The sequence below is a fragment of the Myotis lucifugus genome, unplaced genomic scaffold (genome assembly GCF_000147115.1).
Source record: "Myotis lucifugus unplaced genomic scaffold, Myoluc2.0 scaffold_128, whole genome shotgun sequence".
Classification (NCBI taxonomy): domain Eukaryota; kingdom Metazoa; phylum Chordata; class Mammalia; order Chiroptera; family Vespertilionidae; genus Myotis; species Myotis lucifugus.
In genome coordinates, this window is record NW_005871176.1 from 3,276,823 (window position 1) to 3,290,256 (window position 13,434).

Sequence of the window (13,434 nt, forward strand, 5' to 3'; positions counted from 1 at the left end):
CCCCCAAATACCTGTCTCAGGGGAAATCAAATGGAGACAAGAACTGGGCAGAGCTAAACTGCAGGTGTCCTCACTCCTGGTCCAGTGGTCTTTCCTCCCCACCAGGGTTTCTCAGTCATGGCACGGTTAACACTTTGGACTGGGTAAGTCATTGCTGTGAGGGGGTGACCTGTGTACTGTAGCATGTTTAGCAGCATCCCCGACCCCTAGCCACTAGGTGCCAGTAGCACCATGCCACTGGGAGCAATACAAAAATCTCTGCACCCCCAAATGGCTCTTGGGGCAAAATTGCCCCTGGTTGCAAACCACTGCTCTGCACCAGGCTGTCTCCCTTACGGGGCCCAGAGAAAGAATTTCAAGTCCTAAGATTCCTTCTCCTTCCCTACTGATCTTCAGATCACATAAACAAAACCACCAGGGGTTTACTAAAAAAAAAATTTTTTTTTATTACAGATAAGTGAAAGAACAATTCAGAGATGAAGTCAGAGATGAACAAAACCAGACACTGGGGGCTCAGCAGATGACTTTGTTCCTGTGGGTCACAGAGCAGCCAGGTCTCCGGGGCACACAGCCCAGCCTCCAGGCCAGGCTGCTGTGTTGGCCACTGGCACCCTCTGGCCTCCCGTTTGGCCTGGCTCATCAGCGACTCTAAAGCTGAGGTGTTAGAGACTGGTGATGGCTTAGGTGTTTGCTCATATGGGGCTGAAAGTCAGGATGGAATTTCTGACGCTGGGGAGCAGAACTGTCAAGTCTCTGCCCTCCCATTTCATTTCTCTCTCTCTCCTTTCTCCTTTTGTGACCCTTTCCTTCCCTGAGACGGGAAGGCTCCTGAGTTGACCAAGAGAAAGAGGAGAGAAGTGAGGACTCACCATCTGGGAGCATCCCTTTCTTTCCTGCTAAGTCAAGGAGACTGGGGATGTAGTAGAGGTCCCCCAGAAGGCTGTGCTATTCCTCGAAGGGAGTGATGGATGGGCTGTAGGCAACTGCAAAGTCACACAGCTGATGGTCAGTCTGCCCCTCGTGCCAGAACCATCTGCCCCGGCCCATTCCCAAGCTCAACCCTTGGGACCAGATTCCCAGCAAGGGACCACATCTGCAGGACCCTTGTCTTAGTCACGTGGCATCTGCAGTACCTAGTACAGGTCTGGACATAGAGCCAGAACTCAGTGAAGAAATACTAATGAATGGATGAGGAGATGGTCCCTAGTCTGGCAGAATCCCTGGTCTGGAGAATGATGGTCCCCAGTCTGGCCCTACTCTTGTGGAGCCTCAGGCTGACGGAAGAAACAGTCCTGGTCTGATGAGGGACTGAGGGTTCTGCAGCTGAAGCAGCTGGGAGCACTCAGATCCAGCCACAGGGCTCCCTCAACCTGGGGAGCAATGAGATAGAGGGGAAAGAACCACCACCAGCCCTAACATGGAAGGGCCCAGCATCCTTGGCAGGGGCATGGGCCCATGGAGGGATGAAGGCCAGCCACAGGGCCACAGGGACAGAGACAGCACGACCCAAGGAAGTGAACACCTCAGCTCCTTAGTCTTGTGGCCTCAAGTCCTAGCTCTGAACGTTGGGGTCCAGCATGAGGGTGGTTCAGGCATGCAAGGGCCAGCAAGGAGCTAGTCTTGCAAAAGCAGCACAGAACTTGCTGGGAGAACCCCAGTTCTTGAGCCTTCTCCTTCAGTGAAGCCAACCTGGGGAGAGAAGGATGAAAATGGACATTTTTCAAGCACTTATTATATGCCAGCTGTTTATCTCACTCAGTTTCACAAACGTCTTATGGGGATGACATTATATCATAATATGGGGGTAGATGAAAGTATCCCCATTTTACAGACGATGAAATTGAGGCTTAAAGAAGTGAAGCCACTTGCCCAAGTCTCCTCACTCTAAAGCTGGGGCTCTTATTATCATGTGCGCTTCAACAATAGGCGTCAGCACCAGGCTGAGTGATGGATACCTGGTTGTGGACACAGATTGGTATCTGGTGCCTGACTTTGGTGGACTGAGGATGACAATTCCCCAGAGAGACCCAGCTCCTGCCCCTGCCTTCCTCCACCCCCCACACAGAAACCAACACCATCCCCGAGGACTTCCCAGGGGAACAAGGAAGAGAGGAGGCTTCCTTCCCAACACTACTGGCCCTGTCCTAGGCCACTCCCAGGTTCCGCAACGAAATATATGCACATCCCCTATGCCCGGGAGCCGCCAGTCTCGGCAGATTCCAGGAGACTCCTGCACAAGGGGAGAGTCAGGCAACCCGAGGACGGTGCACAGACACCCTAATCCTGCAACTGCAGGGAAGCAACCAGCCTGGCTGAGAGCTGTGCTCATCCTCTCCTGGAGCAGCCGGAGCTTGGGCCTCGTCACCTCTGCCAACCCTCAAGGCCTGGGTGCTCCCCAGCTTCACCCACCCTGGGCTGGAGTGGGGAAGGCGGAGCACCAGGACAGGGAATGGCCAAACTGTGTACCCCGATCCTGGGGAGAGGTGTCCCACCCCAATACACCCACTCTTGACCAACTCTGCCCCCCAGGTACTCTGCCATCTCCCCTCCAACCACAGTCCTGAGCTCCTACCTACCAGCATGTTCCTTCTGGGTGGAGGCTGCGTGGCTGAGGGACAGTCTTCCAGGTTCTGGCGCCCCCCGCCGGTAGGAACGAGTGCTCTCGGAGCTGGAAAGCAGGGAGAGGCCAATGTCACCCCCTTCCCTAGAGAGCCTCCCAGAGCAGAGAGAAAGGGCTCAGGTGTGGAGCGAGGCTGGGGCTTAGAGTCCACGAGGCCCCTGGCCTCCAGAGAGCTCTGGCGATTTCCCTGTCTACTCCCCACACTCCGAACTGGAAGAGTTTGTAAGGAAGAGAGGACTGGATCCTGGGTTGAAGGCAGGGACAGAGCGAATGCCCCACCGACAGCCTCTAGAGCAGTGGTTCTCAACCTTCTGGCCCTTTAAACAACAGTTCCTCATGTTGTGACCCAACCATAAAATTATTTTCGTTGCTACTTCATAACTGTAATGTTGCTACTGTTATGAATTGTAATGTAAATATCTGATATGCAGGATGGTCTTAGGCGACCCCTGTGAAAAGGTCGTTTATCTGCCAAAGGGGTCGCGACCCACAGGTTGAGAACCGCTGCTCTAGAACAAGCCACACAGGTTCCCACCTTCTCCACTCCAGCTTCAGCAGTCTGCGTCCCAGATTCTTTTTTTTTTTTTTTAATATATTTTTATTGATTTCAGAGAAGAAGGAAGAGGGAGAATAGAAACATCAATGATGAGAGAGAATCATTGATTGGCTGCCTCCTGCACGCCCCCCACTGGGGATCAAGCCGGCAACCCGGGGCATGTGCCCTTGACCGGAATCGAACCTGGGACCCTTCAGTCCACAGACCTATGCTCTATCCACAGAGCCACACCGGCTAGGGCTGCGCCCCAGATTCTTAATCAACATCCCAGGAGCAGGTGTGTAAAGGGGCGGGAGGTCCAATCACCCTCCATTTAAGCTCTAGCATTTCTGTGTTAGTCATGGGCCTCAGAGCTGGAAGGTATCCCAGTTTTCTGGCAGACACAGTGCAGAGGTGGGGAAATAAATGGATGCTCAGAGAGGTCAGGACACTTGCCTGGGTTGCACAGCTGGGCTCTGACCAACCTGAATCTGACGGGGGCTGTGGTTCCAGATGTCAGGCTGGGTCGGGAGGTGCCTGGGGGCTCACAGAGACCCTCTTCAGAGCTGGGTGGGGTTTGGTTGGTACCCCCAAGTTCCACAGGACTTGTAAGGCTAGAGGAGGAGGACGTTGGACTGTTCTGGCTCTCGGGGGCCCCAGGAGACTCTGAGCTCAGGCTGGGGACTTCGGGATGATCTGGAATCAGAAGTGATACAGCCTGTATTTATCTCTTATTCTGCTCAATTTCAAAGTAGTCTTTGGCCTCTAGGATCTCCCATTCCTCACCCCCCATCTATCTCTATAGCACTGTCCTTCAGCTCTCCCCCATCATACGGCAGTCTTCTTCATCCACAACATTCATCCACAACAGCCAGGGCTGGTTTTGCTTCTGCTTACACCTTCTCCTCGGTCTGGGCTCTCCTGCTCATCCCTCAGGCTCAGCTCAGAGGCCATCCCCACCAGGAAGCCTTCCTAAGCCACCCTCCAGTCCCAACAGGACATGGTCTCTCCTTCCCTGAACTCCCAGAACAAGCCTGTCCATTCATTCAACAAATAGTTCTTGAGAACAGCCAGGCACCATGCCAGGTGCTGGAGAAATAGTCAGCAAAACACTCAAAGTCCCTGTCCTTCCGGGATTTACATTCCATAGCACATTGTGCCTTATATTATAAGGGACTGCATTCGTTTTTATCTCCCCCACTGGACTGTGTCTCAGTAGCCCCAAAGGCCTCAAGACATAGTAGAGGCTCAATAAATGCGTCTTTCTGTTTTTGTTTAAGTGAAACACTGACAGATTTGGAATAAAACAGACCTGGGTTTGAATACCACGCAAGGGACTTAGCTGTGGGGTCTTGGGTAGGTTACTGAACATCTCTGTTCCTGTACTTATAAGGGGGAGATGATAACCCCCAAACTATCAGATGATAGTGAGGATGATATGGACTAACATATGTACTCTAAGCTCAGTGCCCTTGCACACAGTAGGCCCTCAATGAATGGCACAATGAGCATTTTTCTGGGCAGCCAACCATACCTCCACTGGTATGTCCTGCACGGCCTTGGACCGTGGTCCGAGAAGGGTTTTTGACCGGTAAGGGTGGGGGGCAATCCTCACTCTGGCTCTGAGGGGCAGCTGATCCCAGGTTGGTGATGGTCTCATAGGTCTTGTTGCTGATGTCCATCCTCCCACTGGCCCAGTGGACCTGGGCCGGGGGCTTCAGAGGACAGTGCTGCTGGGACAGAAGTGTTGGAGGGAGGACAACCTGGTTTCTCCAGTTCACCCTGCCCCTCCCCATGAGGTCCAATCTGGTTCTAACGGTCTGAGAGGCAGGGGCTGGGACCCACCTTCTCTTCCTCATCCTCCTCGCTGTCAGAGCCGGGCTCTGTGGAGACTCCCCAGGAGTAGTGCACGTGCAGGGGGAAGGCCAGGGTCCCAGCCTTGGCCTGTTCCAGCTGCCAAAACAAAGCCTTGGCAGTTCAGAGGGTCCGGGCTCAGAGGAGAGAGAGAAAGGGTCAGGGTACCCCTCCTTCCCTAGACCTTACCAGCTCCTCACACTCCTTGTGTTGCTTCTTCCTGGCTATGTCCAGAGCTGTTTCTCCTTCCTCATTCACTGTGAGGGGTCAAGTCAGGAGTCTTAGTCAGGGTCAAAGTCACCTGATAGCTTAGAGGTTAAGATGGGCCACTGGAATCAAATTGTCTGGGTTTGAATCCTGGCTCTGCTACCTCCTGGCTGAGTGACCTTGGGCCTCAATTTTCTCATCTATAAAATGAGTATGACACTTGCAACTACCTGACCAGGTGTTGTGAAAATTAAATGAGTTAATATGTGTAGAGCACTTGGCACATTGCCAGGCACATGTTAAGCAGTAAACGGTGGCCATTACAATCACTATAATTCAGGTGCAGCTCATTATTTGTTTGGTTAGGTACTTTCAGAAACAATATTTTATTTTACCTTCTTAGCAGGCCTACTAGGTCAGTGGTATTATTCCCATTTTACAGATGAGCAAACTGAGGCTCAAGAACTGAATGGACAAACCCCACAGTCACACAGATGGTCAGAGGCAAGCCAGGATGAGGACCCAAGTTGGACCGTGAAGTCCATGCTCGTAGCCAGGGCTCTCTGGGAGAAAGGCAGGGGGTCCCACATGAGGGGGAGTCACGGGTGGGAGTCTGATGGAGAAGGTGTTTGAGCCCCACCTGGGCCAACCGAAGCTCTCCCTTTCAGCAGCAGCTTGAGGCAGTCAGGTTGGTTGTAGAGAGCAGCGTAGTGCAGGGCACTGTTCCCATCAGCAGCCTTGGCATCCAGGTGACCGCTGGGGAGGTATGGTCAGGGAGAAGGAAGGGGAATAGATAGGTGAGGGGTCAATGTCAGGGGGAAAAAGAGGAAGAGGAGAGGAGGGAGGGGAGGGAGGAGAGCAAGGCCAGGGGCAGTGTGAGGACATGGACAGACAGGCAAGGAGGTTCTCACCCATTTTGAATGATGAAATCCACCAGGGGCAGGGAGGCCTGGTTGGCGACTCTGACAGCCAAGTGCAGGGCGAGCTCTCCAGGTGCCTGAATACACACCCACCCCTCTGAGTTTCCCCGGTTCACCTGCCCCCACCCCAAATCACCCCCTTGAATTCCTGCTGTCCCCTGACACCTCCAGATATGAGGCTGCCAGAACCCCTGAGAGATGAGACTGAATGGACATGTTTGAGAGGAGGGTGACATCTCTTCCTTCAGTGGCTCTGGCTCCTCTTGCCACCAATAGAAGACGTTTCCCTAACTTGGTTCTTGGCCCTGGGCTCCTCTCTTTGTTCCTCTCACTGCCACCAGGACCTCAGCGAGCCTCGTGTTTCCGCTGTCACTCAGGGGCTGTTCCAGGTGCTTACCTCCCTGTCATATGGCACTTTCCTGCCCGCTGGACAGCCTACAGAGGTATCAGGCCGCTCAAAGATATGCCACCCAATTTTTGATGTTCAGCAACTCCTGTTGATTTAATCTTTCAAATGTCTCTGCTATTCTCCCCCCGACTCCCCAGTTCATATGATGTTTGTTATTGGAAATGCCATACAGTGGCCTTCCCTGCTCTAATATGACCCACCTTCATCCATTTCTAAAGGTACTCAAGAAAAATAGAGATACTAACAATTTACTGCACACATGCTAGTATTATGCAGTAGGCCCTTTACTCACACGACAATTCTCATTTCAACGTGGGTGCTATCATTTTCTCATCTCTTTCTCAGAGAAGTTAAGCAACCCGCTCTGGACCACACAGCTAGGGAAAGACAGGGCCCGGATTCTGGCTCGGGTCTGCTTGACTGAACATGCGCTCTTTCCTTTTTACCCCTCTGATGGGTGAGGTTTGAGCAGATGTCAGAGGTGGGCAGAGGGGCGTGACAGCTGGTCCCAGAGGCCTGGGGCATATGTACGTGCGGGTGGGTTATAAGTGGTCCCTGGAGGGGGTTCTCACCTGCCCCTCAGGCCCTGGCAGCAGCTGCCCGAAGTCCTGCCCATTAGCGAAGGCCTCCAGCACAGACAGGAGGTCCTGGTTGCAAATGGCCATCCAGAGCCTCTGAGGCTCGGGTGTGGACCGCCGGGCAAACCTGTGTTCCACATACTTGGCCACGATATAGTCCCTGCGGGCACTCCTGCCAAGGACAACCACATGCAGGACCTCAGTTAGCCCTGCCCACCCAGCTGACCCCGGGAGCCCTCCCACAGGAGACACAGCTCTCCGAGAGCCTGTCCTGGACTCTCCCAGACCTGAGGCTCCCCTCTCCCCAGACTTCCCGTCCAAGATCTTCCTGAGACCCTGGGAGCTGGGGAAGCGGAATCCCCAGCCAGGACGCCCTCCATCTGAGAGTCCCCTTACATGTCACTGTCAGCTGAGGGTTTAGGGCCGCCATGTGAGGGCAGCTGGGCCTCCATGACTTCATTGAAGCGCGTGTTTCCGATGTTCAAGGCCAGCTGGAGCCACAGGAAAGTAAGACGGGGTGGTTAGGATAGCGCCCCCTGGAGGACTGAGCCCTCAGAGGCCCAGCCCTGACTGTCACCTTCCCTTCCCCCCCTCCAGGCACCCTCCCCCCGCCCCCCCAAGCTCTGGCTGAGCCACTGTGCCCAAGCCCGCCTCTTGATCAAACCTCGCCCGGAATCCACTCTCACCAACAACTCCGAGGGGCACAGCAGGTCCAAGGTGAGGGACTGGATGCGCGAGAAGCGCACGCCCAGCTCGCGGTGGACGCCCGAACACTGGATGCAGGTGAGCACGCCCAGGTTGGTGCTGAGCCACGTGGGGTCTGCGAAGGAGAGCAGCTCGTTCCTGGAGGTGCGGCCCCCGCCTCCACTCCCACCTCCCTCCTGGGGGTGGCCCCACCGCCGGACCTGCAGCCCCGCAGTCGCAGCACTGGCCGTTCCCGGGCCTGCTCTTCACCTCGGCGATGAGGAGCTTGGTGAGGTCCTGGAGCTCCCCGTCCAGCCCGGCGGCCCCCCAGGGCCCCAGGATGCCACTGGGCTCCCCCTGGAAGGCACTGCTCAAAGCTTCGTCCTTGCTGTTCTGCAGCACTGACACCCACCTGCGGAGAGGGCATGGGGGCGCGGGGGATGACACCCCTGGCCTGGGGTCCTGCCCACCAGGCTCCCCTGCTCCCACCCCCAGGCTGGTCGTGGGGGAGCACTCACGCCTCACACTCATGTTCGTCCTCCGCCTGGAAGTGGTACGTCCTGTTGTCTGTTGGGAGAGGAGATGTCTGGCCTTCCCTGGGCCCAGGGAGCCCTCACCCGAACCACTGGATCCAGACTGAGCTGTTGTCCCTAAGGCCAGGCTCTGCCAAGCTAGGAGTGGGCGGGTAACGGCAGTGGCCAGCAGAGGGGGCAGTTTCTCAGAAATCACCTCCAAAGTAGGATCCCAGCAAGGCTCTCAGTGTGCAGCTGGGGTTCCAGGTCAGGGGAGGTATTCGAGGGCACAGGACCCCACGCAGCTCAGAGGCAGTCTCCTCTGAACCCACTGCCACCACCCCACCTGCCCTCGGCCCCCTATCTGGTCTCCCTGGCTCTCCATCTCTTCTGCTCCCCACAGCCGGTACCAACTGCCAGACTGTTGTTGCCTAAGGTTCTGCTCTAACCACACCACTACCCTGACCCAAGACCCCCCTTGGCTCCCTACTGCCAGGAAACAAGATCCAAACCTTTAAGAGGCATTCCTAGGCCTCATCTCCTACGACGCCTATGCGAACCCCACATTCTGGCTAAACTGGCCAGACCCACGCTCCTGTTTTTATGCTTTTCCTCATGCCAATCCTGTCCCCTGAAATGCCCTCCCCAAACTCTACCTCCTGTGTCCTTCAAGGCTAATGTCAAGTGCTGCCTCCTCCAAGCAGCCTTCCTGATTGCCCAGAGCAGGGCAGGCCTTCCTCTCTTTAATCTTTGACAGTGCTATATCTGCTCCTCTCTTCTGGACACCCCCCTCTTCTTACAGTCCTGGGTCCCCAATCACAGCCCTGCCAGAGAGGGCTCCCTAAGGATGAGACTAGGCTTTTCTCAGCCTACGCCTGCCCCGAGAAAGCCTGGCACCAAAGGCTCCAAAGTACTAATAATTGCAAAATCTACCCCTCCAAGTCCACTCAAATATGCTTTACAGAGTGTCCAGGGCCTAGGGAGTCTTCTGCCTGCAGTAGTGGCTGTTTGACAAACATGTGGAACTGGACACGGGCCCTGGCTCAGCCTCCTGGTGGCTGACGGGTCTCTTGGAGAAGCCTGGGGCAGTGTGGGGAAGGGGCCGGGACTACTCACGAGTCACCAGGTCAAAGCACTTTTTCTCCTCGGGGTTTGGCCTCACTTGGCATGTCAGCAGGGTCAGCTTCACTGGGGGCCGGTTTATCTGTGGGAAGTTGGGGACGGAGGATGTACATGCTACCCTCTGGGTCTCCCAAACTCTTAGGCCCCCGTTTCTCAATCTGTTAAATGGGCATAATCCTGTTCCTGTTTATGTGTCCCCTCTCCCAGCACCTCCAGGTCGTGGAGTGTGGGCCAACACCAGGCTGGGAGCTTTGGGTCCCATCCTTCCCGCCAAAGGGCATGTCCAGGAACCTGGATCCAGGTCTCAGAGGGGAGGGTTTGACACTTGTCTGCTCAGAACACCGAGGGGAGAAAGGACCCATGGTGTTCTGAGACCGCACCCCTCCCGGCCTCACCATGCTGTGTGAGATGGTCAGGCAGCCATACTTGACTCCACACTTCCTTTTCTGCCAGACTCTTCGAATTCTAGGATCCAGAGGATAGAGAGACAATGACCCAAGGCTCACACCTAAGTCTCCTGTAGCAGAAAAACAGAGTCCTGGCCCAGGTCTCCTGCAGGAGGAGACGCAGTTCTGCCCATAAGAAGCTCCCGGTCTGATGGGGGAAACAGCCGCACTCTCTGGGAATCCTTATTCTGAAGGGGGCACGTGACCTTCTGAGCACTTCTACTCTGATGGAGAAGACACAGTCCCAACCTTATCTGAGAGGAGGGACAGGCTCTTGACCCCAACAGGTGAATTATGGTTAAACACAAAGCAACATGAATATTGAGACGCTAAAAATACAATTAGCAAATCCATGCTCCAGAGATCTTAACACTTCTGTAAATATTAATTGGTTTAACAGAGTTATTCTTCTCTGTAACAGGGCCCTGGCTGGTTTGGGTCAGTGGATAGAGTATCAGCCTGCAGACCAAAGGGTCCTGGGTTCATTTCCGGTCAAGGGCATGTGCCTTGGTTGCAGGCTCCTCCCTGGCCTGGGCCCTGGTCAGGGCTCCTGCAGGAGGCAACCAATCGATGTGTTTCTTTCACATCGATGTTTCTCTCTGTCTTTCCCTCTCTCTTCCACTCTCTAAAAATCAATGGAAAAATATCCTCGGGTGAGGATTAACAAAAACAAACAAAAAATAAATAAATAAAGGTGATTAAATGTTTAGAAAGAAAGAAAGTAGTAACATGAACACTTCCCATAAGGGCCTATGCGTTTCCCAGACTGATTTTTTTACACCAGAGAGGAAGGCACAGGCAACACTTCCATTTCCAGGCATATTCCGAATATTGCAGAGGTTAAGAGTGAGGGCATGGAGACTCTCTAGCAGCGGTTCTCAACCTTCTGGCCCTTTAAATACAGTTCCTCATATTGTGACCCAACCATAAAATTATTTTCGTTGCTACTTCATAACTGTAATGTTGCTACTGTTATGAATCATAATGTAAATATCTGATATGCAGGATGGTCTTAGGCGACCCCTGTGAAAGGGTCGTTTGACCGCCAAAGGGGTCTCGACCCACAGGTTGAGAACCGCTGCTCTAGGGCATAAATGCTCAAACAGTGTTCGCTGCTGCTATGTTTCTTCGAGTTAAGACCAACCGTGGCTTTTAGAAGCTCACGTGCCCAGGACTGTGATGGTTTTGCATTGCCAGAGTGGAGGGTCCAAGAACCCTCAAGTGATAAGAATAGTCCCTTTGGTCAGTAACTCCAACCCTGACATTTACTGCCCGTGTGGCTTTGGTCAAGCTACTTAAAGTTCTCCAAGTCACTTACCCATCACTTTTCTTGTATAGAAAGCCCACCTTCTCCGTCCCAAATTGCTTGTTGCCTTGGTGCTGGTGGATGCTGTAGCCACCTCCTGAGTTCTTCCGGCTCATGTTCTCCTGCTCCCCAGACATGAAAGGAGACCTCAGGGTGGGAAGAGCCCCATTCTGCAGGGGTCTCCTGCGAGGAGACCTCAGGGGACTCTGAGAAGTCTTTCCCCCCGCCCCTCCCCCCACCTCCCACAGGGTGTGCCTTGGGGGAAAGCACTCCTGGGATGCATCAGGGGCTGACCTCTCTGTTCTCAAGCTGCAGCGTCCCTCGGAGGGAGTCCCGGAGCTGGGTCAGCTTCTGTAGCTCCTCCTCCTGGGCTTGGCGCAGCTACGGGAGAGGGCGAGACCCCATCATCAGCCAGCAGATGTGCCCGGTGCAGAGTCCAGACCAGCACAGCAGGGCAGGAGCCTCACTCTCTGGGCGGGGGGCAGCTCTTCCACACCCAGATTCTCCCAGAAGGACAGGGGGCTTGACCACATGCCAAAGCGTAAGGCCCGACTTACTGCATGTACCGAGGCTGCCAGCTTCTCGATGAAGGGAGACAGGCTCTGAGCAGCCTTCCAGCCATCTTGGAAAAAGCTAAGAGGTGCGAAGCCAAACAAGGGACCAGAGAGAAATGAAAATGAGAGATGAAACACGAAGTATGGGAGAAGGTGCTCCAAGGATCACCGGGCAGTAGAGTCTGATGGTCAAGAACAGGCCCTCTGGAGTTAGAATGTCTGGGTCCAGCCCTAGCCGGTTTGGCTCAGTGGATAGAGTGTCGGCCTGGGGACTGAAGGGTCCCGGGTTCGACTCCGGTCAAGGGCGCATACCCGGGTTGCGGGCTTGATCCCCAATGGGGGGCGTGCAGGAGGCAGCCGATCAATGGTTCTCTCTCATCATTGATGTTTCTATCTCCCTCTCCCTTCCTCTCTGAAATCAATAAAAATATATTTTTTTAAAAAAAGAATGTCTGGGTCCAGATCCCAGTTTACTTGCTGTGTGAGCTTAGTAAATCTGAGCCTCCGCTTTCACATCTGTAAAATGGGGACAATAACAATACCTGCTCACAGGGGCGTGAGGGGATTGAGTGAGATCAAGTGAGTCAAGTACTGAGGGCCTGACTCATGGAGAGTGCTCAGTAAAGAAGAGCTGTGAAAACATTACCAAGAAGGTACAGGCACACAGAGTCCTTGGGGGTCTGCCAGACCCGGGGCCTGGGCCTGGTTCTCTGCTGCCTGACGGGTTAAGGGGCGAGGAACACGGGGCTAGGGTTGGGGACATGGGGAGAAACCTACTTGTGCTGGGCATGGAAGAACTTGATGAGGCTCTGCAGGAAGTCAGGGCCTTGCTTCATCTGGCTCTCCCCGGCTTTCAGCAGATACTGGGGGGCAGGGAGGGGAAGATGTGCCACATGAGCAGAAGCTGAATCCTTGGGACAAGGGCCTGCAGTCCCCCTCTTGGCCATGACTGAAGCTTGGTGACATCCCAAGGGCCATCTGACTAGGGCCTGAGCTGAGCCTGTGCCTGGGCCCTGGGAGGTGCAGGAGAGGCAGACGGGAGGACACGTCCCACCCTCCCCGCTCTGGAGCAGCCGTTACCTCGCACATGTGCAGCTGGAAGATGCGCCGCTCCCTCTGTGTGTCCTGGGCGACCTCCCCGTGACTTCCCCCTGTCACTCTGGCCCGGTCCCTCTCCTTCTCCAGCCTGGCCCTAGGCCCCAAGGAAAGAGAGGCCTGAACATCTCTGGGCCCCTTTCACGCTCCACCATCCCTACATCCTCCTCTCTGCCACGGGCGGGCACAGGAGAGTGAGGGGCCCTCCTGTGCGCCATCAGTGTGGGAGGGCTGGGGTACGCGGTGAACAAGGCAGGTTCGGGGAACCCACCGGCTCTTGGGGGAGAAAGACATGAATCCAATCACAGCCGGGAGGAGAGCGGTGGGAGAGTAAAGTGGGGGACTCGACCTTTTCCGGCTGCCCAGGAATTGATGTTTGAGCTGGGATCTGAAGTCTGAGAAGTTGCTTTGGAGATATCTAGGGCTGGGTAGGAGGACCAGAGCATGTGACGGCCGGAGGCAGGAGGGATCAGGAGCCCAGATGGAGAGGGAGGTGGTTCCAGGTGAGCTAAAGAGGGGCCAGACCATGCAGAGCCTGATTCAGACCCTGTCAAGGTTCTTGGTCTTTTTCCCAAGGGTTTTTATTCAGGGA

General features: G+C 54.8%; 1 protein-coding gene across 1 annotated transcript in view; it reads right to left on the bottom strand.

The window, feature by feature from the left end:
* Positions 1-421: 421 nt before the first annotated feature.
* Positions 422-13,434, bottom strand: part of ASAP3 (ArfGAP with SH3 domain, ankyrin repeat and PH domain 3) — a 47,052-nt gene continuing 34,039 nt past the window's right edge. The window contains 22 exon segments of the mRNA XM_023758329.1: positions 422-1,689; positions 2,577-2,624; positions 2,626-2,668; positions 3,641-3,851; positions 4,690-4,885; positions 5,001-5,108; positions 5,199-5,266; positions 5,857-5,972; positions 6,128-6,213; positions 7,118-7,295; positions 7,520-7,614; positions 7,810-7,943; positions 8,029-8,219; positions 8,326-8,374; positions 9,436-9,523; positions 9,837-9,906; positions 11,206-11,315; positions 11,488-11,574; positions 11,751-11,826; positions 12,525-12,610; positions 12,828-12,939; positions 13,192-13,350. Of these exon segments, the coding sequence (XP_023614097.1) occupies positions 1,615-1,689; positions 2,577-2,624; positions 2,626-2,668; positions 3,641-3,851; positions 4,690-4,885; positions 5,001-5,108; positions 5,199-5,266; positions 5,857-5,972; positions 6,128-6,213; positions 7,118-7,295; positions 7,520-7,614; positions 7,810-7,943; positions 8,029-8,219; positions 8,326-8,374; positions 9,436-9,523; positions 9,837-9,906; positions 11,206-11,315; positions 11,488-11,574; positions 11,751-11,826; positions 12,525-12,610; positions 12,828-12,939; positions 13,192-13,350 (2,386 nt within the window). The 3' untranslated portion in view covers positions 422-1,614.